At 37.6% G+C, this 24,915-nt stretch overlaps 1 protein-coding gene across 1 annotated transcript in view; it reads left to right on the plus strand.

The window, feature by feature from the left end:
- The window catches only part of RNF11 (ring finger protein 11), a 44,967-nt gene extending 28,834 nt beyond the window's left edge, over positions 1–16,133 (plus strand). The window contains exons 2-3 of the mRNA XM_090269435.1: positions 13,463–13,632; positions 15,263–16,133. Coding sequence (XP_090125561.1) covers positions 13,463–13,632; positions 15,263–15,434 — 342 coding nt within the window. The 3' untranslated portion in view covers positions 15,435–16,133. The remainder of the gene's footprint in view (positions 1–13,462; positions 13,633–15,262) is intronic.
- Positions 16,134–24,915: the final 8,782 nt, after the last annotated feature.

Here is a 24,915-nt window from a genome sequence, read left to right on the forward strand (position 1 = left end):
GATAAGTGGTCAGTGAATATTTATGTAATGAATGAAAGAAACAGACTTCATTTATTTAAAAAGAAAGCAAACAAATGCCAAACCACCTCCCAGAAAACAGTGTTTATTTCCATGCAGATCACTCTGGTTTGTATATTTTCTCATTAAATATAACATCCTATCATTTGTCGCTATCATAGATGGAACGCTGGCTTTTTCCCCCTCTTTATGTATAATTGTGTAATTTATGTTGAAATTATCCTTTATGATTCAGGAAGTGCATTAGTGCTAATCTTTGGGTTTTTTGGTTGGTTGGTTGGGGTTTTTTTGGTCAAGATTCATTGAACAGCAGTTAGAATATGCTCAGAGACCATCTATTCCAAATCCTCCATTTTATGGCCTTGAGTTTCAGTCTGGCACAATTCAAAGAAAACATTCCCAGTGGGAGACTGCAGCTGGGGAGGGGGTGGTGCCAGCAGCAGCTTGTAAGGCTGTAAGGAGAAAATCAGAAGAGCTGACTCTTATTTCCTACTGGAGGAAAGGATACAGCTTTTGGTGACAAGCTGCATTCTTTAGCAGTGACTCTATTTTTCCTTCACCACAAACCAGACTTGTACTATTTCCAGCCTCAGCACATTATTTAGGCACTTCCCCACTGCATTCATTGTTTTAGTTTCTGAAATTGTATCATATTCTCTAAATTTGGTCCAACTTTTAATGCAGTACCTTTCAGATAGACACATTTACACTTTGACCCTTCTTTCTTGGCTTGTAAACTCCCTAAGATGGGGCTCATTATATTTTTTCACAACATTCATCATTTTATAGGTGCTTTATTATGTATTAACAAGCAACTGGAATGCTTCAGAGATTTTTCTCATGAGAAGGTCAGATTTTGCTTTTTTGTATGACTGACCCTGCCTTTTCCTTTGCTCTGCCTCAGCCTATTTATTGTTCTACCCCTTTCTGTGATGCTGCATTTCTTTTCCTAACACATATTTTATAATAATTTTAAATTAATAATTTTAGTTAAGTAAATGGATTCTCTTGATTTGTTGTTTACATGGAGAATTAAAGAAAGCATTAAGAAAAAAATGCTCAAATTTATTTGAAACATCTTAGCTTCTCTTAAGAATTCACCTTCTCAAAATTTAAACTCAAAAGACAAGTACATGTGTGTTTTCTATCAATATTGAGGAAATGATAAATAAGATTATAAGACATGTAAGTAGTTGATAGGGATAAAGGAAAGCGGGGAAGAAAGAGAGGAATCAGGAAGAATGACTAGTGATGTTATTACAGGAAGGCCCAGATATTGAGCCCCTATCTCGGTAGGTAGTTTACTTACATTTTCTTAATTGTTCCTTATAGCACTCTTTGAAGATAGGTATTCTGTTCATTTTTCTTATAAGGAACCTTATGCTTAGAGGTTTTACCTTTGCATGTCTGGTAAATGCCAGAGCTGAAATTCCATGAAATGTGTCTGCTCTTTCCACTCTACTTCTCTATCACTGACCTAGATAGTGGGCATGAATATTCTGAGTTTGAGAAGGATTGTGGAAGTAGAAAGAGATAATTAGTTTGGTTTTAGACATCTTGAAGTTCCTGTGGGATAGATTGGAAGAATTTTGAACCAAGAAAAACAATCTTGGTTATAATTTGTATCGTTTTCCTTCTTGGTGGCTTAATCCAAATCATTAGCAATTTTTTCATAGCATTACAAAATCCTGTTATGACTATATGACATGGATTACAGGAACATGACAAATGCTTTGGTTTAAAACATTTAGTTATCTAGTAGGTTTATTGAGTCCCTACTATGTGTCAGATATTGTGCTGAGTAAATAGTATACATTGGTAAGCAAACAAACACAGTCCCTACCTTTATTAAGCTTGTAGTCTACTGGTAAGGAAATATGTTAATCAACTAATTGCACAGTTACACACCTTTTTAACCCAAATACCAAATACCTCATGAATTATATTCATAGACATAGTAATGAGGGCAACCAATTGAACTACCCTTGAAGGTGCCAGCATTTATAAACTGATTTATAGTATTCCTTTTTGAACTAAGGGCCCTTGTACATCGGAAATGATTCATTTTTAAACACTATTTTGGCCCTGGCCAGTGTGACTCAGTTGGAACACTTTTCCGTAACAGTAGGGTTGAGGGTTTGGGAATATATACCTAGGTTGCAGGTCCAATCCCCAGTCCACACAAACAAGAGGTAAGCAATTGATGTTTCTCTCTCCCTTCCTCTGTCCCTTCCTCACTCTGTAAAAAGCAATGGAAAAAAGACATCCTTGGGTGAGGATTAAAAAACAAAACAAAACATTGTTTTGCACAGGTGTTCAAAATCATATTTAGGGTTCTTATTTGGGGGCAGTGGTGGAGGTAGGTATCATTACTTTCAGTCATTCTTATAGAAATATACTTAGTAAAGCAAAAACAACTCTATAACCCCAATGTTATGGCATCTTCACTAACATTATTAAGTATTTAACAATTGGCAAGGGGTTCCAGGAAATGTAAAGAAACACTGAAATGAAAAGAGACACTGGAGTAAGTTAATGGGTGACTATTTAGCATTTGTAGGTGACATTTTTAGTAGCTTGTTTATTCATCTATCCATTCAGTGAGGAGCAAAAACAGACAATCCTTGTCATGGATCTTAACAGTCTGGTAGGGAAGACAAACATTCAAATTATAACTATGTAAATGTGAAATTACATCCATGACAAAAGCTGTGAAGGAAAGTAACTTAGTGTATAAGAACCTATACCAGGAGAATGGTTAGTTAGGGAAGGTTTTGGAGCAAGTGGTTATTCAACTGAGCTCTGAAGGAAGAAGAGGAGGTATTTTAGCAGAGTGGTGATGGAGAAGAGTGTTTCATGCAGAGAGTACAGCAGGTGCTATGACTTCATATAGACCATGGTTCTTCAAAGGATCTGAAAGGACACTGGGTCTAGACAGCAGTGAATGAATTGTTAGATGAGGAAGGAGAGGTAGGTAGGTAGGTTACCAGACTTTGGAGAACTCATTAAGGATTTTCGCCTGCATCCTAACAGCAATGGAAATCTATTTGAAATAGTTTTAAGATGTGAGTGAGGAAGGCATAGGGTTGGATTTGTTTTGAAAGGATTGCTCTAACTTCCAGGTAGAGAACAAATTAAGATTTTGTAGCTAATATTTTACACTAGGGAAGAAATTGGAACTTAGACTAGAGTGTTGGCAATAGATATGGAAAGAAAAGAACAGATTCTGTCAGTATTTCGATAGAAAATGAATTCACTAGAACTTGGTGGAGTGTTGAATATGGGAGGGTAAGGGGATAAATGGAGGTACTAAGGATGTCTCTGAATTCAGATCAGGAAGGAACTAGAAAGAAAATGTCATTCACTGAGACAGTGAAGCCTTAAAGAGGACCAGATTTTGGAGGCAAGTTCCTTTTTGGACACGTTAAATTTGAGGTATTTTTGGGACACTGAATTGAAACTGTCAAAAGGGGGATTTAGACTGGAATTTATATTTGTGAATCATTTATATGTAATTGGTAATTTTAGCTGTTAACATGGACATAGTTATTAGGGGAAGAGTATAGGACAGAAGAACCCAGGACGAAGCCAGTCACATTTGTGACTCCTGATAGTCACGTTCTGAGGTATTGGGGATTAGGACTTCAACATATAGATTTTGGGAGACAGATTAGCCCATAACAACATCTCTATTTCAAAAGTGTTTTTCTCTGTGCTAAATAATAAATGTTCAAAATATTAGTTTCTTCAAGGGTATCTTTAAATTTACTTTGAGAAAAGGAATAAAACACAAGTACTGTGTAATTACTGTTGTCACAATACTTCTTTTTCCCAAAGAGCATTTCTAATGAATGTCTCCACACAAACTATTCGGAAACAAAGGAGTCAGTGCAGGAGTAGTCTTCATTATAAATATTATCTAGAATATTCATCAGTTCCATAGAAGGACTCATGGGACTTAACATATACAGTGGACCTCGGTTCTTTAACTTAATTCATTCTGAAGGCTGTTTGAGAACCGAATTGTTCAAGATGGGAGATGTTCAAGAACTGAGATTTGACTATAATTGTAATCATAACTATGATTTATTATAGCAAAGAATACAAATCAAAATCAGCAAAGGGAAAAGGTGGCTGTGTTCATAGGAAACAGGCACAAGCTTCTAAGAGTGCTCTCCTAGTGGTGTCGAACAGAATGCACTTAATTCCTCCCTCATTGAATGGTACCAATATGTATGAACAGTTATCTACTAGAGAAGCACAAGGTCCTGAGTAGGCACTGACTGCCTTGCACACACCAAAATTCCACAACTCACAGAAGGAAAGCAGGTATTCAGCATAAATCGTATTGTTTACACAAAGAGTTTAGGCACTGTGAGCCATCAGTTAGGAAATGGTGAGAACTGTCCTGAAATCTAAATCTTAAAAAATTGTTGCTTTTATATCCCTGTCTAAGGTTCCATTTTGCCACCTAGAAAATACCATTGGATCTCTAGCTAACTAAACAATAACTCATATATCAGGCCATTTTTAACAGATGTGCTGGCAATTAAAATTAGTTGTGTGTGGTAAAAAGGGTGAGGCCACACCCATCTTTAAATATCAGGAGTTCTTAGTCATTTTCTTTCCTTTATGGCTTTCTGAAAAGTTGCATGTAAACTGAAATTAGAATGTTAAATCATTTAAAACCTCTAGGTGGTACTTAGAGGGTTTCTTTGTTTAACAAAAAATACCAAATAAGAAAATGCATCCATAATGTGAATAATTAAAAGATAGAGTTTTAATTTCAATATCTATTAGTATATTTCTTCATAAAACAGAGCTTTCCTATTCTGTTGTGCTTTCTGTGTTCCCTTTACACAAAAGTGAACCATAAGACCAAAGAAATCTAGCCTCTTAAAAAGCACATGCTTAGAGATACTACTTGTTGAACAATTTAGTTCTTTTTGTTTGTAGTAAGTGTGTTCAAGGATTTTGGAGTCCCTTATTACCCATAGTCTTATTTATACCAGTACTAGTGTGACTTCAGAGGCGTCATATCTCGGATGGATGGCAGCTCATCAAGACTGGTCATCTGGACTGGAACTGTGGACTAGAAATGGTAATCCAAGAGTTGAAAAACGCAAAGAGTTGGCAGGGGTCATAACAGGGGCCAAAATGTTTCTTGTATTCAGGGGTAAGGCGAAAAACCAGGACCAAAGCCAGGGACAAGAGCAGTTAGCTTAAAGCCTGCAAACCAGTCATTGATGATGGGGAGAAAACTAAGGGTCATAATAGCTTACAAATGTTGACATTTACAGAACTCTTTGATGCTATCTTATAGACAAGTATATCATCACCCTTTAAAACACCGCTATTGTTTCCTATATTCAAAAATATGAAACAACTTGGCTCAAGTGACCAGGGTAAATAGCAGAGACTCCACTCTTTTAATTTTCAGACTGAAAATCTCATAGTCTTAGATAAAAGTGTTTTTTTTAATTGTATTCCTTTGATTTATAGGATTCTACCAAGGTACCCCAGGTAGGGGTGGGGTGGGAGATGAGGGTGCTCATCCCTCCTAGGTGACATTCCATCCCAGCTGCATTCCACCAGAGTAGCTCAGTTTTAAGTACTGTGATGATAAATGAAATTCCCTTGATCAAAATAGTTTTGATGCTTAAAAAACACAATGAATTAGTAGGCTGTGTTACCTTTTTAAGCCACGTAGTTTATGAAAGTGACATTGGATAATAGAAATCCCCAAAGTGAACACACTGTCTTCTAGTGTTTTAAAACAACTTTCTTGCTTAGGTAGGAGCAGAATTTGGCCTTCCCCCAACCTTACAGTAAGAACTACCTGAAGTAGCCCAAGGAGTTTTAATCAAAGGACAGACAGAGAAGGTATGACTGGACTTTAGAATTTATTTTTCTACCAGTAATAAAATATGACAGGGGCAACTTATAGATGGATTTGATGTTCTTTGAAATTCTTAAATTCTATATGTTACTGAAATTATAAAACTTTTATTGCAGGTGAAAAACCTTTATAGAACCATTTATTAGAAATGCCTTATGTTGATGGCTTTCCTGAAATGTCATTTCAATGTACTTACTGTTCTTCAAAGTGATATAAATGGACAAAACCCAAATCATTTAATTTGTGAATCTTTTATTTTTTAATTTTTAATTGTTTTTCTATTACAATTGTCCCACATTTTCCCCCATTCTCCCCCCTCACCCTGTCCACCCCTTCTCCACAGTCTCCCCACACCATTGTCCATGTTCATGGGTCATTTATACTAGTTCCTTGTAACTTGTGAATCTTCTAGCTGTCCATCAACCAAGCATAGTGTAGTGGAAATTATTGGCTTAAAGGGAGACCAGAATTTTAATTCCAACATTGTCAGTAGTTATGTGACTCTAGGTGAACTCTTAAGATTCTTTTTTGGAAAGTTTTGCTTACCTCTGTCAATCCATTTATTTATTATTGATTTTTAGAGGCCAGGGGGAGAGAGAGAGCATGAGCACATGAAAGGGAATCCATCTTATTCACTCATCTATGCATTCATATTTGATTCTTGTATGTGCCTTGACCAGGGAGGGAACAAATCTTGGAGTATCCAGACGATGCTTTAACCAACTTAGCTACCCAGCCAGGGCCCATTTCTTTTTATAAATTAAATTTTTTATTTGTTTGAATTTCTGCTTCATTAAGGTATGATTGGCATAAAAAATAGTAAATCTAATTCATTTATTTTTCAATTTTTTAAAGATTTTATATATTTTTAAAGATTTTATTTATTTATTTTAGAGAGAGGGGAAAGGAGGGAGAAAGAGGGAGAGAAACATTGATATAAGAGAGAAACATAGATCAGCTGCCTCTCGCTCACCCCCAACTGGCAACCTGGCCGGCAGCCCAGGCATGTGCCCTGACTGGGAATTGAACTGGCAACCCTTCAGTCCACAGTTCAGCACTCAATCCACTGAGCCACACTAGCCAAGGCTGTATTTTTTAGAGAGAAGGGAAGAGAGGGAGAAAGAGGGGGACCCTGAGAAACAGCAATGTGTGAAGACATACATTAATTGTTGCCTCTTGCACACCCCCAACTGGAGACCTGGCCTGCAACCCAGATCATGCCCTGAGTGGGAATCGAACTGGAGACCTTTTGGTTTGCAGGCTGGCACTCAATTTACTGAGCGACACCAGCCAGGGCCCAATTCATTTCTTAAAGTAAATACTAGGGCACTGTTCTATAGTCATGTAATATTAGAACTGTGATAATAATAGGTAACGTTTATTTAAGGAGCCTTCATATGTTTGTCTCATGTTGTACCAGACACTTGAGATTCCCTTTTAATTTAACAGTGGTCTTAGCGCTTTACACATGAAGAAACTGAGGCTCATAGAGGTTAAACTTGGTGAAGGTCTTAAAGCTAATAAGTCGCAGAGCAAAGTCAGTCTTTTTGGCTCTGAACCATGAAACTTCTGTGTTGAAAGTTTGCCTACCACTTATAAAACATTGAAGGGGTGACTAGCTAAACCAGAGATGCAGTGGCCATATTTATGATCATTAGTAATTGAAGTCACTTTTATATGCACTGTGAAGCCTAGTTAAGCCAAGTTATTTTTCTAGTGCATAAAATAGGGCTTTAATATACATGTTGCATATAAAATATTCTGAATTTGAGCTACAAACTGAAAAATTTTGTATAGGTACAAAGCTCATTTAAAAGAAAATACTAATTTAAAAAAAATAACTTTATAAAGCAAAAAATTGCCTGTAGTCATAGTGTTGTAGATATATTGGGCTGAAAGAAAGTTTTCAAGCTCTACCAGAGAAATGCAGTCATTTTGGTACTTACCTTCTTCTGCTAAAGCTAGAACAATTGACATGTTTCTTACTTGATGACAGTACTTGTAACTGAAGTTTCCTGTACTGTGTAACCTTCCTATTTCTCATTTAGGTAGACAACACCTATGTAGTTAAGCTGAGGCTAGAGGCAGAGTCTGTCAATATTGGGCCTCAGGGAGGAGGATTGGGGAAGGCTTCATTCATGTCAACAACCTACTGGACAGGGTAGAATTTATACCAATAGACGTGCAGATAGATGAAATAATAAGAGCAAAGATAGTAAGATGGAAAAGCATGGAACTTACAAAAAACAGCTAGTTTGGCTGCAATAATAGATATAGCTCTTTGAATGCAATTTTAATGACTATAATAACTGCCAGTTATTGAGTTTCTGCAATTCCAAGGTTCACCAGCTTTCTCATTTAAGCCTTATAACAACCCTATAAGTAAGGTAGGATCTAATCCAGATAGGTTAAATAGCTTAACATGGTCACTCTGTTAAGTGGCAAAGAAGTAGCTTAAGCTCAGGGTTATCAGGATCCAAGAGCCATACTTAATAATGTCTGCTTTGCATGTAATATGCATGAAATAAAAATTTGGATAAAGAAAATAGCTTTGATAAGCATTCACATGCTTGATTATTATTTCCTAAACGATGAGATAGAAGTATGAGAGTACTTAACGTAACTCTTAATGAATTTATATGGAAATTTATAAAACATGAAACTTTGAACTACTGGTATTTTACTTGTACCAGAGAATACACTCTCAATTATTTGATAACAGATTTACATTTGTTCTGAATCTCAGAGAAGAGGAATATTTAAAGTCTTATATTGAACTGTCTTTGACAAGAAACTCAGTAACTACTGTTAGAACAGGAGCTTATAAGGATAAAGCTCATTTAAAGGGACATAATTGTATCTTTAGGAGACATTGTGGTGAAGGTTTTCTCTTCCTGAATTAAATATTTCAGTATTTGAGCGTAATTTATATCTGTCTGAGACTTTCCTCTAAAATTTCTTTTCAAAAAGAGTATTTATATTGAATACTGGGCCTTTATAAATTCTCATTGTAGGTTGTCTCTCAGTTATTTTATTTTGAACCATAGAAGCCATTAGCTCAAAACAGCCTCAACTGATTCTAGCTCTGGATGATTATGGAGGTCTTTTCACAGAATTTTTCTTTAAAGCTTAACACAAATTTAGCAGTTATTCCTGGAGGCAAAATCTCACAGTTACAAATGTTGGCTGTGGATGTAAACAAGTGCTTAAATTGTAGAGCTCGTGAGTGATACTACAGGATGAATGGAAATAGCATTTTCTAATGTAATGTAAGCAGTTGTGATTATACTTTATATTTCCTCTGAAAGTTTTATACATGGATGCAAAGTGTTCAGTCTCAGTTTATTCAGTAGAGATGTTTTTTTTAAAACATATTAAATGGCTCCAATAGTTCTCACCACAATGAAATTATTAGGTCAGAGATGCACCATCTTACTCATACTTCATTGAGGTGTCTTCTCGAATGTCTCATCAGAGAGGTGTTCCCTAAGCATCCTATCTAAAGTAGCATTTTCCACCACTCCAGGAACTTTATTTTTGTTTATTCTCAACTCCCTGTCACCTGACACATAATAAATAGCACTCAGTGAATATCTGTTGAGAGAATTTATGAAGAGTATGAATATAATCATTTTACACATGTGAGTAGAAAAAAGCAATATGGCATCGTCGTCGTCGTCGTCGGCAGCCGTCCGTCTCGAGAGACGATGGTGTAGCTTCTTAAGAGTCTATCTGCACCGCCGAGAATGGCTGTGCAGTCCGACTCGGGAGTGACATGGTATCTGTCTCCTCCCGTGTTGAATCGACATCTTGTGATGACGCTGAAGCTACAGAGCCTGGGCAGGGTAATATGGAGGGTCTGCTGTTGCCCATGCAGCAGACCCCCCCCTCTCTTCGCAGCTGAAGGGTCCAAGGGAAAGACGGAGTCGATACAGCTTGGGTTCAGGTGCGCCGCAGGAGTTGCCGGTGTTGACTACAACGTCAAACCGCCTTAGGGACTCCGGCTCCGGATTTTCTGTCGGGGTTTACTCCCTTAGCCTTTCCCCTGAAGAGGTATGCCGCAAGGCAGCGGAGGTTTTTTGGAGTCAGAGTTTTCCTTCTCTGAATATGGCAATATGTCTAAATTAATACATGTATAGTAATATATGCATATAAATGAATATTGTAAGCAGATATTTGGCTATTTAATATATATCCCTAAAAGCATTGTATGTATTCCATTTGAGAGGAAAGGTGGGCTTATTTTATTTCACTCAGTTATCATATCCAAATATGTGTCTAAAAACCTAAAAAAAATTTTACAAAAGTTTATTGCAGCAAATTCCAATCAGTCTTTTCAAGTAAATAATAAATTAATTTTAGGGTTGTTGTCTATATGGAAAGAAAAAATAAGTTTGCAAATAAGAGTGTATAATGGCCAGTTCTTTTTTCCCCTCCATTTTCCATGTCTTTTATTTATTAATTATCTTTTATTGATTATGCTGTTACAGTTCTCCCAATTTTTCCCCTCTACAGCCAGCACCCCCCACTACCTCAGACAATCCACACACCATTCTTCATGTCCATGGGTCATGCCTATAAATACTTTGCCTACTCCATTTTCTAAACTATACTTTACATCTCCATTGCTATTCTGTAACTACCAGTTTGTACTTCTTAATCCCCTCACCTCTTCAGCCGTTCCCAACACCTCACTCCTCTCTGGCAACCATCAAAATGTTCTCTGTATACATGATTCTCTCTCTCTTCTTGTTTGCTTAGTTTGTTTTATAGATTCAGTTGATAGATTTGTATTTATTGCCATTTTTTATTGATTTTTAGAGAGAGAGGAAGGCAGAAAGGGAGAAAGAGAAACATCAGTTTGTTAATTCTTATATGTGTCCTGACAGGAGTTTGAACCCAGAACCTTGCCATTTTATTGTTCATAGTTTAGATCTTCTTTTTCTTAAATAAGTCCCTTTAATGTTTCATATAATAATGGTTTGGTAATAATGAACTCCTTTAGTTTTTCTTGCCTGGGAAACACTTTTTCTCTGTCCTTCAATTCTGAATGATAGTTTTGCTGGATAGAGCAATCTTGGCTAAGGATCCCTGCTTTTCATGACTGAATATTTCTCGCCAGTCCCTTCTAGCCTGCAAAGTTTCTTTTGAGAAATCAGCTGACAGTCTATGGGAACTCCCCTGTAGGTAACTAACTGCTTTTCTCTTGCTGGTTTTAAGATTCTGTTTTATTCTTTAACCTTTGGCATTTTATTTATGATGTGTCTTGGAATGGGCCTCTTTGCATCCATCTTGTTTTGGACTCTGTGCTTTGTGGACTTGTATGTCTATTTCCTTCACCAAATTAGGGAAGTTTTCTTTCATTATTTTTTCAAATAGATTTCCAGTTTCTTACTCTTTCTCTTCTCTTTGTGGCATTCCTGTGATGCGAATGTTGGAATGCGTGAAGTTGTCCCAGAAGCTGCTTACAATATCCTCGTTATTTTGGATTTTTTTTTCTTGTTCTAATGGGTTTTTTGTTTCCTTATGTTCCAAATCATTTATTTGATTCTCAGCTTCATCCACTCTACTCTTTCCTGTAAATTGTTCTTTATTTTAATTAGTGTATCCTTCATGTCTCATTGGATCTTTTTTATGCTATTGAGGTCCTCACTAAGTACCTTGAGCATCCTCATAACCAGTGTTTTCAAAAACTAAACTCTGCATCTCCATTTCATCTCTGCATCTCTGCTTATCTCCATTTCATTTAGCACTTTTTCTGGAGTTTTGATCTATTTTTTCATTTGGGCCATGTTTCTTTGTCTCTTTGTTTTGGCATCCTCCCTGTGTTTGTTTCTATGTATTAGGTGGAGCTGCTGTGACTCCCTGTCTTGGTAGCGTGGCCTCATGTAGTCGGTGTCTGGTGGGGTCCAGTGACACAGCCTCCCCTATCACCCAACTGGGTACTTGAGGTCTGCCCTTCATGTGGGCTGAGTACACCCTCCTCTTGAAGTTGAGCCTTGATTGCTGTTGACAGATCAGTGGGAGAGATTTACCCAGGCCAATCAGCTGCAAGAACTGGCTGTGACCAGTGACCACCAACCTTTGACCTCCGTAGAGGATCCGCTGTGCAGGGACAGGGTAGTGGTGCTCTGATGTGGTTTGTGGCTGTTTACAGGGTGCACAGGATCTGGGCTTTCCCGGGTGTTGCAGGCCCAACCTGTGTTCTACCCGGGCCACCCAGCATGAGCTACAAAGCAATCTGAGGTGGCTGCTACTTGTGCTGGGCTTGGAGTCTCCCAGGCAAAACCAAGCTGTGATCCTAGACTGGCTGCTGCTAGTGCCAGTCCTAGAGCCACTTAGCAATGGGTACAGGGGTTGGGGGCTCACTGAAGCCAGCCATTGCTTGTTTGAGAGGATTTAGGAAGTAGAGAAGTGTGAATTAAATCCAGCCATTCATATGGAAAAGTGACTGTTAACAACTTGGGTGGGTCTGTAAGTTGGGTGGGTCAGTGCCTCAGAGGATCTGCAGGGTGCGGCAGTGTTAGCCAGGTTGATGGAGTCTCAGATATGGTACTTACCTGCCAGCTGTGTGGCTCTGTAGGGGGAGGATTCAGCTTTCTGTATGACAGTCTGAGAGAAAGCTCTGTCCTAGTTCTTGCCTTGATGCCAGACCCTTCAGTTCCTCCTATATGCCACTGGTATCTTTCAAGCTGCTACCTTGGTGCTGGAGCTCAGAGGGAGTGAGTCTGAGTAAGTTTGTGTGTGGGTTCTTTAAGGGGAACTGCTTGGGACTCCAGAAGTTTCTTCCACTGACTCAGTCCCCACTGGTTTTTGTAGCCAGAAATTATAGGGACCTATCTTTCTGGCACTGGAACCCTGGGCTGGGGGGCCTGGTGTGGGGCTGGGACTCCTCACTCCCAAGATACCCCACCTGAATTTTTATCCACCACATGTGGATGGGGACCAGCCCATTCTGCATCTCTGGTCCTCCTACCAGTCTGGATGGATTTGGTTTCTTTAATTCTGTAGTGGTCAGACTTCCATTCAACTCAATATCTGATGGTTCTGAGTGATGATTGTTCTACAGTTTAGTTGTAATTTTGATGTGGTTGTGCAAGGAGGGGAGTGTGTTTACCTTCGCCTCCGTCTTGCCTGGATGTTCTGGCCAATTCTAATGTAAATAATATAATGGTATACTGAGGCAACAAAACTCCATTGTGACCTCCAGAATATTGCATACAATTTATTAGATTAAGTAATAATATTGATTTATCTATTTGTATATCAGAAATGAATATATCTGGATTTTATGGTCTTCATGGAGAAGTACTTTGTGTAACATTTCATGCTGGTTTTTTAGGGAAGCTTGTGTTTATATCCCTCAAAGTAGGTCCAGTATGCTAAAGTTAAAGCAGAGTAAAACAGAATCTCATACTACTGTACACTAGCTCAGCCTACCTCTCCCCAAACTCCCTTGCCCCTTCCAAAAAAAAAAAAAAAAAAGGAAAATATAAAAACAGATTTTTAATAAAATAACCCTTTTCTCTGTTTCTTAAAATTTAGGAACAAGTTCCAGTTCCAGTCTATCATCCAACACCTAGCCAGACTCGCCTAGCAACTCAGCTGACTGAAGAGGAACAAATTAGGATAGCTCAAAGAATAGGCCTTATACAACATCTGCCTAAAGGAGTTTATGACCCTGGAAGAGATGGATCGGAAAAAAAGATCCGAGAGTAAGTTTTAACAAATTTACATGTTTCAGAGGTCTATCGTAAGAGATTTTCTTTTGAAAAATATTCTGCATTTTAGAAGTCAGAAAATATAATCAGTTAATGCAAGAGAATATTTAGTTGTAGCAATGTAAGAAAAATTTTTGTATAAAAAGAGCTTAAATAATGGTATGTATTCCGACCATTTTATATGTTGTTTGTGTCCATTCGAATGAAAGTTGATGTCAGTTAAAAATGATCCATCTGTGTATGAACTAGTACCAACATTACCTTGTCAGCTGGGAAAGCAATTTGGCAATGTGTCAAGGACCTTCAGGTGTATACCGTTGGAGACAGTTAATTCTGGAGATCTACCCCAAAGTGTGTACTTCACTCTAGTTCCTTTAGCTTTATGCATGAAGATATTTAGTGAAAAACAACAGTAGAGGTATAGTTAAGTAGTAAATTGTGGTATAGGAATACTTTGGTAGATTATGTAGCCATAGTCAACTGGCTTATTCGAATGAATGAATGAATACATGCCATCAGACTGAAAAAATTAATTGTTTACTAAGGGTTTTTAGTAATATGAGGAAAATCTTATATCAGTTTCTTAGCTTGTGCAATAATTTTATTAAGCCTGATGAGTTTGATATAAAATCTTACTTCTGGGGAGTTTTTCTCCTCAAAGTCATTGTCTGGGAGTACCTTTTCTTTACTTTCTTTTTTTTTTTTGAAGATTTTATTTATTTCTAGAGAGAGGGGAAGGGAGGGAGAAAGAGAGAAACATCAATGTGTGGTTGCCTGCTGCGCACCCCTAACTGGGGACTGGCCCGTAACCTAGGCATAGGCCCTGACTGGGAATCGAGCCAGCAGTTTGGTTTGCAGGCCAGTACTCTGTCCACTGAGCCACTCCAGCCAGGGCCATTGTCTGAGAGTTTCTAATGAAAACAGCCATATTCATTTTAGGTTGAGAATGGTCTTGCCAATACAGGCATAATGTGATTTACGTATTGTGTTGATGTTTGACTGTCTGAGCCATAGCACCATTTAGTGCTAGCATTTAAGATCATAGCCTGTCTAGAATACTGACTTTTGAAACAGTGCAGAATTTGGTTGCTTTTTGAGCCTGAAGAAAAGTGCGGTCAACTTGAAACTGAGGTTAATAAAGAGAATTCCAGCCTACCGCAGCCCAGTCACTAGGCTGACATTAGTGTTCTGTTTTTATATATAGTTATTAAAATTAAAACTATCTTACTCCTGGACTTACGCTGAAAACTCAGTTCAAGTAAACGAACGAGGTTTATCTAGCTGATAGTTTCCTGCCTAAAGCATCACATTCTCCTTTCGCTCTCTTCTATGTAGCTGTGTTACAAGCACAGTTCTAGCAATGGACTTGATCCCCATGTGGTCCATTTTTGTTTGTTCTGTTGATTGCTCTCAAACTCTACATATTTCCATGAGAATTGAAGTAAGAGATTGTGGATGGTTTAACACTTATAGGAAAAAAAATTCAATTTGCTGTGGTGATAGGATGACTGGCAAGCCATTTTTTTATCTGTCAGCTTAACACTGTAATGGGATTTTAAAGAGTATTCTAGGTAGATCACTTCTCTAAAAATGCTTTCTGATTTCTTTTCCTCACTCCCAACAGGTGTGTGATCTGTATGATGGACTTTGTTTATGGGGACCCAATTCGATTTCTGCCGTGCATGCACATCTATCATCTGGACTGTATAGACGACTGGTTGATGAGATCCTTCACGTGCCCGTCCTGCATGGAGCCAGTTGATGCAGCACTGCTTTCGTCCTATGAGACAAATTGAGCCAGGATCTCTCATCTGACTTCAAGTGAACCATCGTTTTTGGTGGTTTTGATCTTTTGTCACTGAGCCCAAAGAGCCAGGGATTAGGAGTTAAGATCATGCACAAAAGTTTCCTAAAGATTTCTGAATGGCTGTGGATGTTGGGGAAAAAAGTATGTCATATTTTAGAAACTTAGGGGGAAAAGTAGGATGGTATTTTTATGTAAAGCCTTGACCCAGTGTTTAAAAATATATAATTGTATTTAGATCTTGTTATTGCTCCAGTACATAGGAATTGTGTAAAGTGTTACAGCAGCTGTATATGTTTAAATTGTGTGTGTTGAAGATTAGGAAAAAGATAGTGATTGTTTTTCCTAAATGAAATAACTTTCTTCTTTCCCCCACCCAAATTCTTTTCTCAAGTTGCTGGCATTTGGGTCAAGGTTTTATTAAAAGCTACATTTTATAACACTGGCACAAAAAAAGTAGTTCTAAGCTTGTTTGCACAGTTCTTTTTTTCCATTGGAAATGGAATTCATTGCCTTAGGTCTTTTTTAATAGTGTATTATTATCGTTGGGGCTGGCTCTATGCTTGAAAACCAGTTTATTTATAACCTGTTATAAGTGCTATATCTGTTTGCAGTTAGGAAATGCAGAATTCAAAGTGATCTCCTAGCTTGTAAGCAAACTGAGATGCACTATCCCTTTTCTATTAAAAAAAAAAAAAATGAGTTAATGTTTCAAGAAATCAACTCTAATAAAGTGGGGTTTAATATTACCCTTTCCTATGTGTTTTATCTAATTATTTTGATTAATATGGTTATAAAAGTCAAGGTAAATTTTAAATATTAAGATTTCTGATTTATTGAGCTTGAATTATGCCACAATGCTTATGTAAAAATAGAAGTGGCACCATAGTGGAACTGAGAAAAGTTTCTCAGTTTTAACAATTTTGATTTATTCTTTTCTTGTGACCTCCTTCCCTGTTGTCTTGAACCATAGCAAAAGGATACTGCATCTCTTATTATTGTAGTGCTGAGGTTATTGAAGTTATACAAAACGCATCTCAGTCTCTTGTCTCTTGGAAAGTCCTGCTAGCTGACTGACAAGTCTAGTAAGCAAGGAGAATTAAGATAAATGTATTTAATGTTTTGCACACAAATGCAGAATTTGTATAACCACATGACTTCATAGTTGTGATCTCAAAAAAGAAGGAATTTCTCCTTTATCTTTTTCTTGCAGTTAATGTAAGAACACTGAATCTCTAAGCTTCTGATGTGTTAGAGGTAGAGATGGTCTAGTAAAGATGTAGTTGTAATGTTTTATCCACTTAGCATGTGTTTATTTTTCCTTATGTACTCGAAGGTGATTTATTTGTTCAGCTCAGTGATATTACAGCTAAAAAGAAAAAATTCATTAGCAAAAGGAGAAACAATTTCAACCTAACAAATCAGAAATGTTTCTTATTATTTTATATTGAGTTGAATATTTGACTCTTAACACTTTTCTACATAAAAAACACGAGTATCTTAAAGGTTCTTCATAACTGCATTATAGAGGAATTTAGTATATCATAAGTACTTCTTAAAGATTTGACATTTGATTCTAGTATCTGTATGTTGGTTTATTTTCTTATGAGCCCCATGATGGAAAGACCACAAGATGAATTTGAGAAAAAAAAAAAAAAATGAAAGAAATTAGATTGTCAGGTTCTGTTAAATTGTTACATGTATCTTGCTTAAGTTTTTGTTCTTTAATTTATATCCACCCAATTACATAAAGCAAATTTGCAGGAAACACCTGAAGTTGTGTAATATTTTTAGTGAGATTACTCCTTTAAATTCTTGTATTTCTGCTCAAATATGATGTCTGTGTCATCAAGTGTTATAGTCAGACTTTTTTTTCTAGATCGTTAAATATGGTAAATGAACTTTCAAAAAAAATCATTTTCTATGCTGCTATTAGTTTTTTCTTTATACAAGGCTTCCTTCACAGAAGTTTCACAGTGATAGTGAAGGAACCAGTGTTGAGCTGAATGCTTTTTTTTAAGGTACTTTGTATTTTTGATTTTGATTTTCACATACCATGTTAAGAACCATCAGTTTTGGCTTTTACTAAGTTAAATAAAGTTACAATACAGTTGTAAAGGGCTAAAGTTAGAGTTGATTACATGACAGTATTCCCCACGTTATCTAATACTCTCTAAAATAGATATATATAGATTTAATTAATTACTTTTAAATCTCTAGGTATATATACTTTTGGGAAAGTATTTTTTATGGATTGGCATTTAATACCATCTAATGATAAATTTGGAAACTTGATAGCTTCAATATTCTAAAGCCAAATGATGGGTTTGACATATTTAGCTTTGAGCAAGATGTGTTCATGCTTGGCTATAGGCCTTAATATGTCTGAAAAGCCTAATGAGGAAAAAATAAAAGAACCTTATTTTTTTAAATATAAACCCAGCAAATTGAAATACTTTTAGATACTTGTAGTTTGGTTCACACAAATCTTTTCAATACTATGAGTGTTCTTGTAGAAAACCTCTTAAATCAGGTATTATAAGAGTCTCCCCCTACTCTCAGTATACCGTGTGGTATTAAAACAGTATGCTTTCACAGAATACAGTGAACACTGAAGTAGCAGATTCTCTGTGTACAAAGCTCCTTCGTAAGGAAGCATGCATTTTTAAAAAGGAATAACAATAAAATAGTCAAAAGTAGAGCTGCCTATGGTCCTGAGCCTGAAAATGGGAAACAGGAAAAGAAGGTAAGTTTCATTGGCATAATTCAGAAATGTGTACAGTTTGGTGTCTAGTAGTCAGTTTCTGAGTCAACTCATTCACTTGCATGTAAGTGCTTCATAACTGACATAATAACCTCAACTAATTTTTTAAGCCTATAACTTTGAAATTAGTGAACATGCAAAAAGTTGGATTTTACGTTTGTAGCTCCTGAAATATTAAATTTACTCACCTGAATTTAAAGATCATCTACTCTTTTATTGGGTGGGGAGGAAGCCAGAGGAGATAGTTTGTTAGCCCTGTCTCTGTACCCTCTCTACATAGCTTCCCTGCTCTAGTTGTATACTCAGCTGGACTTTCATGAGACACAAGCCTGGTTCAGGACGTCCCCATCATGGGAGGCATCAGCATGAGGGCCTGTTAAAAGTTTGGATCCACCCATTTATCTCTTTAAATATATTTTTTCCCTTAGGGAGATATACTCAAAACTTGAGTGCTTAATAAATGCTTGTTAAATAGAGTAAAAAAGGTCCAACTACAAAGTTTTCATCATTGCATTGAATATAATTACTGGTTGACCCACTGTTAAGTGAGATTTTTCTAAGAGCTATCAAAAGTAGTTTCTGAAAGAATTTTTTCTCACTTCTGTATACATCAAAATATGTATTTACCTATGCCGAGGTAGTGGTTTAATGTTCACAATTGAGATTTAGACAGGGCTTTAGTTTGTTATGATTTAAGTAAAACATAAGGGTTTAATCAAGTAACTGTAAATGTTTGGTTGAATTGCATTATATAAACATCTTAAAATAGTACTTTTCCTAAGTGGTTTAAAAGATACAGTGAGTTAATTTTATAAATTTAGGGAAAACTTGCTGGACTTTTTGTTAGATCTGCACATATAGTATTTTTAGCTAGAGAAAAATAACCTCCATCTATTTATTTAGCTCCTAGGAGTTACATTACAACACATTGAGATTTATATTAAAACAACATATGGAGGGTAGTAAATGGATGAAGCACATGTATTTGCAGAATATTAATTTTAAAATACTCTTATAATTCCTTTTATGAGGACCTCTCTAAGCATCCCATAAAAAATTGATTAGCCTATTTAATTCTGACCAGTCCTTTTTAAACCACACAGGATAGTTTAAAAGGGGACAACAGTGTTGGGTGCTTGTGGATTATTCAGTTTGATTGTTCAGGTAAGAGTACCTAGACTTTGCTTTTCCATTTGTCCTTTGGTTATTTTCTTACTCTTTAGCATGGAAATAGAAAATCCCGATGAGTCCCTTTACAACCCATTAACTAGTTCATAAAGTTTCCGTTAGAGGCATTAGTGAAATTTTCCAAAAGAGGTTTGGACTTGTCTGCACATTTTAATTGTCCACATTGTTCTTGTTTGCTTTATCACTCAGGACAATAACTGGAACCATCTGATTACTGTTACTGATAGACTAAACCCACTTACCAGTTCATAAAGTTTTAAAGGAAACTTTAGGAGAAATACTAACTAAAAGTTACTGTCCACTGGAAGATTTAGTCATCTTTGGATGCTTTGCACAGAAAGTTTGTTTTCCTCTGCATATGAATGAAGAACAAAGCAGCGTTATGAATAAGGTACACATTTTAGACATCTAAGACTTGATTGTGTTCAAAGGATGAGCAGCACCTGTTTGCTTTGAACCCCTTCTGTAGCATCAGTGCTTACAGGCTCCACATTGCTTGGCACTGAAAAAAAGAAGTTGAACTCGGTAACTGAGGGTTTGCCTCAAGAATCTGGTCATAGTGGTGAATTCTGAATGCTTGCAATATTTGGTTGGCTTTTTTTTTTTTTTTTTTTTAAGATTTTATTTATTTTTAGAGAGAGGGAAAGGAAGGAGAAAGGGTGAGAAACATTGATCTGTTGCTTCTCATATGTACCCCGGCTGGGACTCAAACTGGCAAACTTTTGCTTTGTGGGAGGACACCCAACCAACTGAGCCACATAGGTCAGGGTTGGTTTTGAAAAGTGATAAGCCCAGCTTTTCTCTGGGGGCCACATAGTTAATTTAGTCATTCAGGATCCCAAAGTATTGTGCAAAACGGGAAGCCTGCATTATGCTATCAGAAAGACATTGAGATTGGCTTCCAGCACTCTCCATGCTAGAGTTGGGAGAATAGGCTGCATATGCTAATTCCACAATCAGAGCCAATCCTTGAGCTTTGACACTGCAGAATCCTGACCTTCTGTCTCTGAGGGTAGCTGAACTCAGCAGACAGAACATAGATTAAAAAGCTACCATTTTATAGTGTGTAGTGTATAGGGGGAAGGGAAATTGTTTTTCACAAACTATTTGTCTTCATTGCCCTTGCTTACACTGATAATCAATATAATGTTATTTTGACATGAGGAAGAATCATTTATAAACATTCTTCTTTGTGAGCAGGTACTGTATCTAGGAGGGCACTTTGAGATTGTTATTGCAAGTACTGTTCTCAGGACTATATTTCTTAAACTTTGAGTTAATGGCTTTGAAGATATCTTTGAAGTGCAGATTTTGATAAACTGGGTTTCTGATTTTCCTGACAAGCAAAGGATATGAAATGCCAACTTACATCTTAGAGCCTGTCACTTAGCATATTGAAAGTCGTTTGTTTTTTTTCCATAAGTCTTGTAGCTGGTGAAGGGAAGATGTATTTTTATCAGCAATTTTACACAAAGCAAAGGCAGCTGGTGCTGGAAACCTTTGGTATGGGCACCAGCCTCCAAAATTCCATGTTTAACCCTATGTAATCCATCCTTCACAGCGCAGCTAAAATAATTTTGAGTAAATTAGATGATGTCATTCCTCCACTTAGAACATGTATAGCCTCCCACTGTGCTGAGAGTAAAATCCAAACTTCATGGAGACAGTTGGCTTTCTGCCTCTTTTCTTTCATAGTACTCTACCTTCTAGCCTCATAGACTTTCTTTTTGTTCTTCCTAAAATGTCAAGCTCAGTTCTGTCTTAGATTTTTTGAAATTATAGTTTCTGCCCTGTAGTTCACTTACCCAGATTGTTCCAAGGGCTGGCTTATCCCCTGAACTGAACACATGCCCTGGTTATTTACGCCATGGCTGTGATTCTGTGTTTACTTGTATGTCTTCCTCGTCAGACCAAGTTCCATGAGATCAAGACAATTGGTGTTAATAGTTATTTATTAAGTGAAGGGAAGGAGAAGGGGGAAGAAGACAGGTGCTAGGGAATCTTAATCATTTCTGGTGAAGAGGGAGCCATCATCAAAGAAGTTCCCATAGGAAAATAGGATTTTTTTTAAGAGAATAAAGTTTTTATTCACTCTTGAAGAAGAGAGAGGAGCATGGTGTGGCCAGATACGCCAGGTGGAAAATAGAGATCTTATAAACAGGATTTTTGAGGGTGGCAAGAAGGGCAAAGGCAACTTTCTGATGTCTTGTCATTAACCAGTACCATAGATTACACCCACTGTCCTCATCCTTCCCTTCACCTTGGAATGTGGCAGACCATAGTTCCTGCATATGAACTTTGAATAAAAGGACATACAGTGGATACATGTTGTTTTTGTCTGCCCAGTACCCCATCTAAGACAGGAGCAAAGCCAAGAGATGGAGAAGCACTAGAGCCCTTGAATCAGTCATCACCAAGGCCAACCCCACCGCTGTCTTCCCACGGTATATGAGGCCCAATAAATTTACCACCTTAATACACTGAAGGGTGTTTTCATGATTTCTTCTTCTTCTTCTTCTTCTTCTTCTTTTTGGCAGGGGGGATTTGCTGGCTCACTTATTATTTTGCTTTCATTTTTTTTCCCCCACTAAAAATTTTTGTTTGTTTTTCTGTTACAGTTGTCCCACTTTTTTCCCCATTGCTTCCCCACACCCTGCCCACCCCTTCTCCCACAGTCAGTCCCCACCCAGTTGTCCATGTCCATGGGTCATTTATACATGATCTTTGACCAGAACCTTCCCCTTCTTACCCACCTTGTCTCTCCCTCCCCCCTCCCCCCTTGTCACTGTTAGTCAGCTCCTTGTTTACATGCCTCTGGTTCAGTTTTCCTCATTTGTTTGTGTTGTTCATTAGTCTCCTGTATCAGGTCATACATATCATATGGTATTTTTCTTTCATTGCCTGGCTTATTTCACTAAGCATAATTCTCTCTGGTTCCATCCATGTTGTCACAAATGGCAGAAGTTCCTTCTTTCTTTCTGCTACATAGTACTCCATTGTGTAAATGTACCAGTTTTTTGATCCACTCATCTACAGATGGGCACTTAAGCTGTTTCCAGCACTTGGCTATTGTAAACAGCGCTGCTATGAACATAGGGGTGCACAAGTTCTTTTGAATTGGTGTTTCAGGATTCTTCAGATATAATCCTAGAAATGGAATTGCTGGTTCAAAAGGCAGTTCCATCATGGTTTCTTTTTATTCTCAGCAATCCTGTGAAGCAGTTGGCATTAGCCTCATTTTATGGAAATATAAATTGATTCTCAAAGCAGTGAACTAATTCCAACTAAGTTTGAATCCAGTCTGTGCTTTTTTCCCACTATCCCATGTAATTAATAGAACTTAACATTGATATTTTTAGGAGATCAAGCTTTTCTCTTACTGTGAATTTGCTCATGACCTCTTTTCATAGATAGTTATCTGAAAGCTACAGTCCAAGGGTGACAGATTTCTGGCCCATGGACTACTTTGACCCACAGATGTGATGTGTTTGGCCAGCCAGCCAAACTTAAAATTGTGTGCCTTTAGCATATGCTCCCCACTTGTCAAATGTTCCTGCCTTTTATTGTCTTATACCAAATCTATTCTAGCACATGGTTTGCTACCCCTCACGCCTCAATCCGGGCCTGAGCCTCTGCATCTGTTCAGGCTTCATTTCTTGTCTCTGGAGTAGCTGACCAGAACTCTACCTATCCATCTGGAGATCAGATCATGCCTTTTCCTCCAGTATCCCTCATTGATTTTATGAGCAAATACTGTTGCTTAAGGGTTGCCTTTTATTTATTTTGGCTTTGTCCAAGTTAGAACCTATCCCTACTTCATGAAGCCAAGTGGCCTGGGGGAACTGCCACACAAATGTGTATTTTCTATGTGTTCCAGACCAAGGATTTCTAGTGTTTGAGTTTTTAGCTTCTACCTTAACAGTGGCCAGGTCACTGCAGTCAGATCCGACTTTAAAATGATCATTTTAAGTTCAACCAGCAATTTAGATAAGCGTGGGCTTTAGAGTTGAACTGCTTTGCTTCAGATCTTTATACTGCATAGTAACTATGTGATATTAGGCAAGCTATTTAATCTGTTTCAGTTTGCTCATCTGTAAAATGGCAATAGTAGTCCCTACTTCACAATATGGTTGTGAGGATTAGAACCATGTAAAGTGTTCAGAGTAGCAACTGGTAAATAATGAGCACTTGATATTAGCTATTTTTTCCCACCCAGAACATATAGTGTCTGGTGTTCAGAAGTGTTTGTTAATGATCTGAAAAACAAGACAACCCAGTCCAGCCATTTGTGAGGTATTAGCTGTAACATGTCTAATTAAACTTGAATGTCAACTTTTAGAAGTCCATTGTGACCTTCAATAATTGTATGTCTCCACAAAGGAGGGGCTTTATTACATTTTGTCATTTGAAAGTTGATTTTATGCAGTGGAGGCAATTCATAGATTGCTAATTTATAAATGAATTTTTCAAGCCCCAAATGAGGCTCCTTGTCTGTGAACTTACCCTGTTGAGCTTTGTACCGGATTTCCCAGGAGCTGTGCTAACCTAAGCAGAAAGGCACTTTCCAACATTGGAAACAAGTTCCCATTTGCTGCATGGTTTTTGGAATCCAGGCACCTCCCATTATTACTGAATTAGTGTGATGGTATTAAGGACATAAGGAAACAATTACTGAAAAAGTACACTGTGAAGCTTTAATTTTGAAGCAAACAAGGATAAGTTGTCTGTTTCCCATCGTTTTAGGAGAAATAAATCTGGGAGTAACTCCGGAGAAAATTGTCTTTGGATTTTATATTTGTTGAGTACTTACAGGCCAGGGCTTTCTAAAAATCTCCTGGGTGCTATTGTTCAGTTGCTGGGAATCTCCCATCAGCACCTCAGCCAAGTCTTGGGTTGGTGTTGACCTTTTAGGGTCCTGGCTTTGTTGTCAGGTCATGGCTTTTGCTGTGAATGACCATAGCTATTTTGGAAATACTCCCATTCTGACTTGAGAGATAAGGAATAGGGAATCCTGCCAACACATGGGAGAACTGATAGGGGCCAGCATACTGCTGAAAGCGCAAGGGCCTGTAACCAGTGAGAGGCAGAGGTAGACTTTCCGTTGTCAAGGGCCTGTTCTGGTCAGGTTACACAGTTGCTACTTCCTCACAACTGAGTACCTGTGTGTGGCGCAGGATTTAGACTTGCCCCAAATGAAGATAAATTCTGGGCTCCTATTAAGGCACCAGATTGAGGAATCCTGTCATTTTTGGTTGAGTAGATTGGTAACACACCAACAGACTTGACCAGAGTTAGAATCAGAATTATTGACAGGAAAGAGTGTAATCTAGTCCAAGTTGCTAGTTTTTAGAGGGTCTGTGACTTTCCCAAGGTTACTCTGAAAATCAAGAGTGAAGCAGGGACTAGAATTGAAGTCTTATTTCTAGGCCAAAACTCTCCACCTGATCAGCTGCCTATCTGGGGCGGATGTGCTGGAAAGATCTGTAAGAGAAGTAACCAGAAATGGCTCAAAGCAGACACA

The sequence above is a fragment of the Furipterus horrens genome, unplaced genomic scaffold, assembly GCF_987537825.1.
Source record: "Furipterus horrens unplaced genomic scaffold, mFurHor1.1.pri manual_scaffold_3, whole genome shotgun sequence".
Taxonomy (NCBI): Eukaryota; Metazoa; Chordata; class Mammalia; order Chiroptera; family Furipteridae; genus Furipterus; species Furipterus horrens.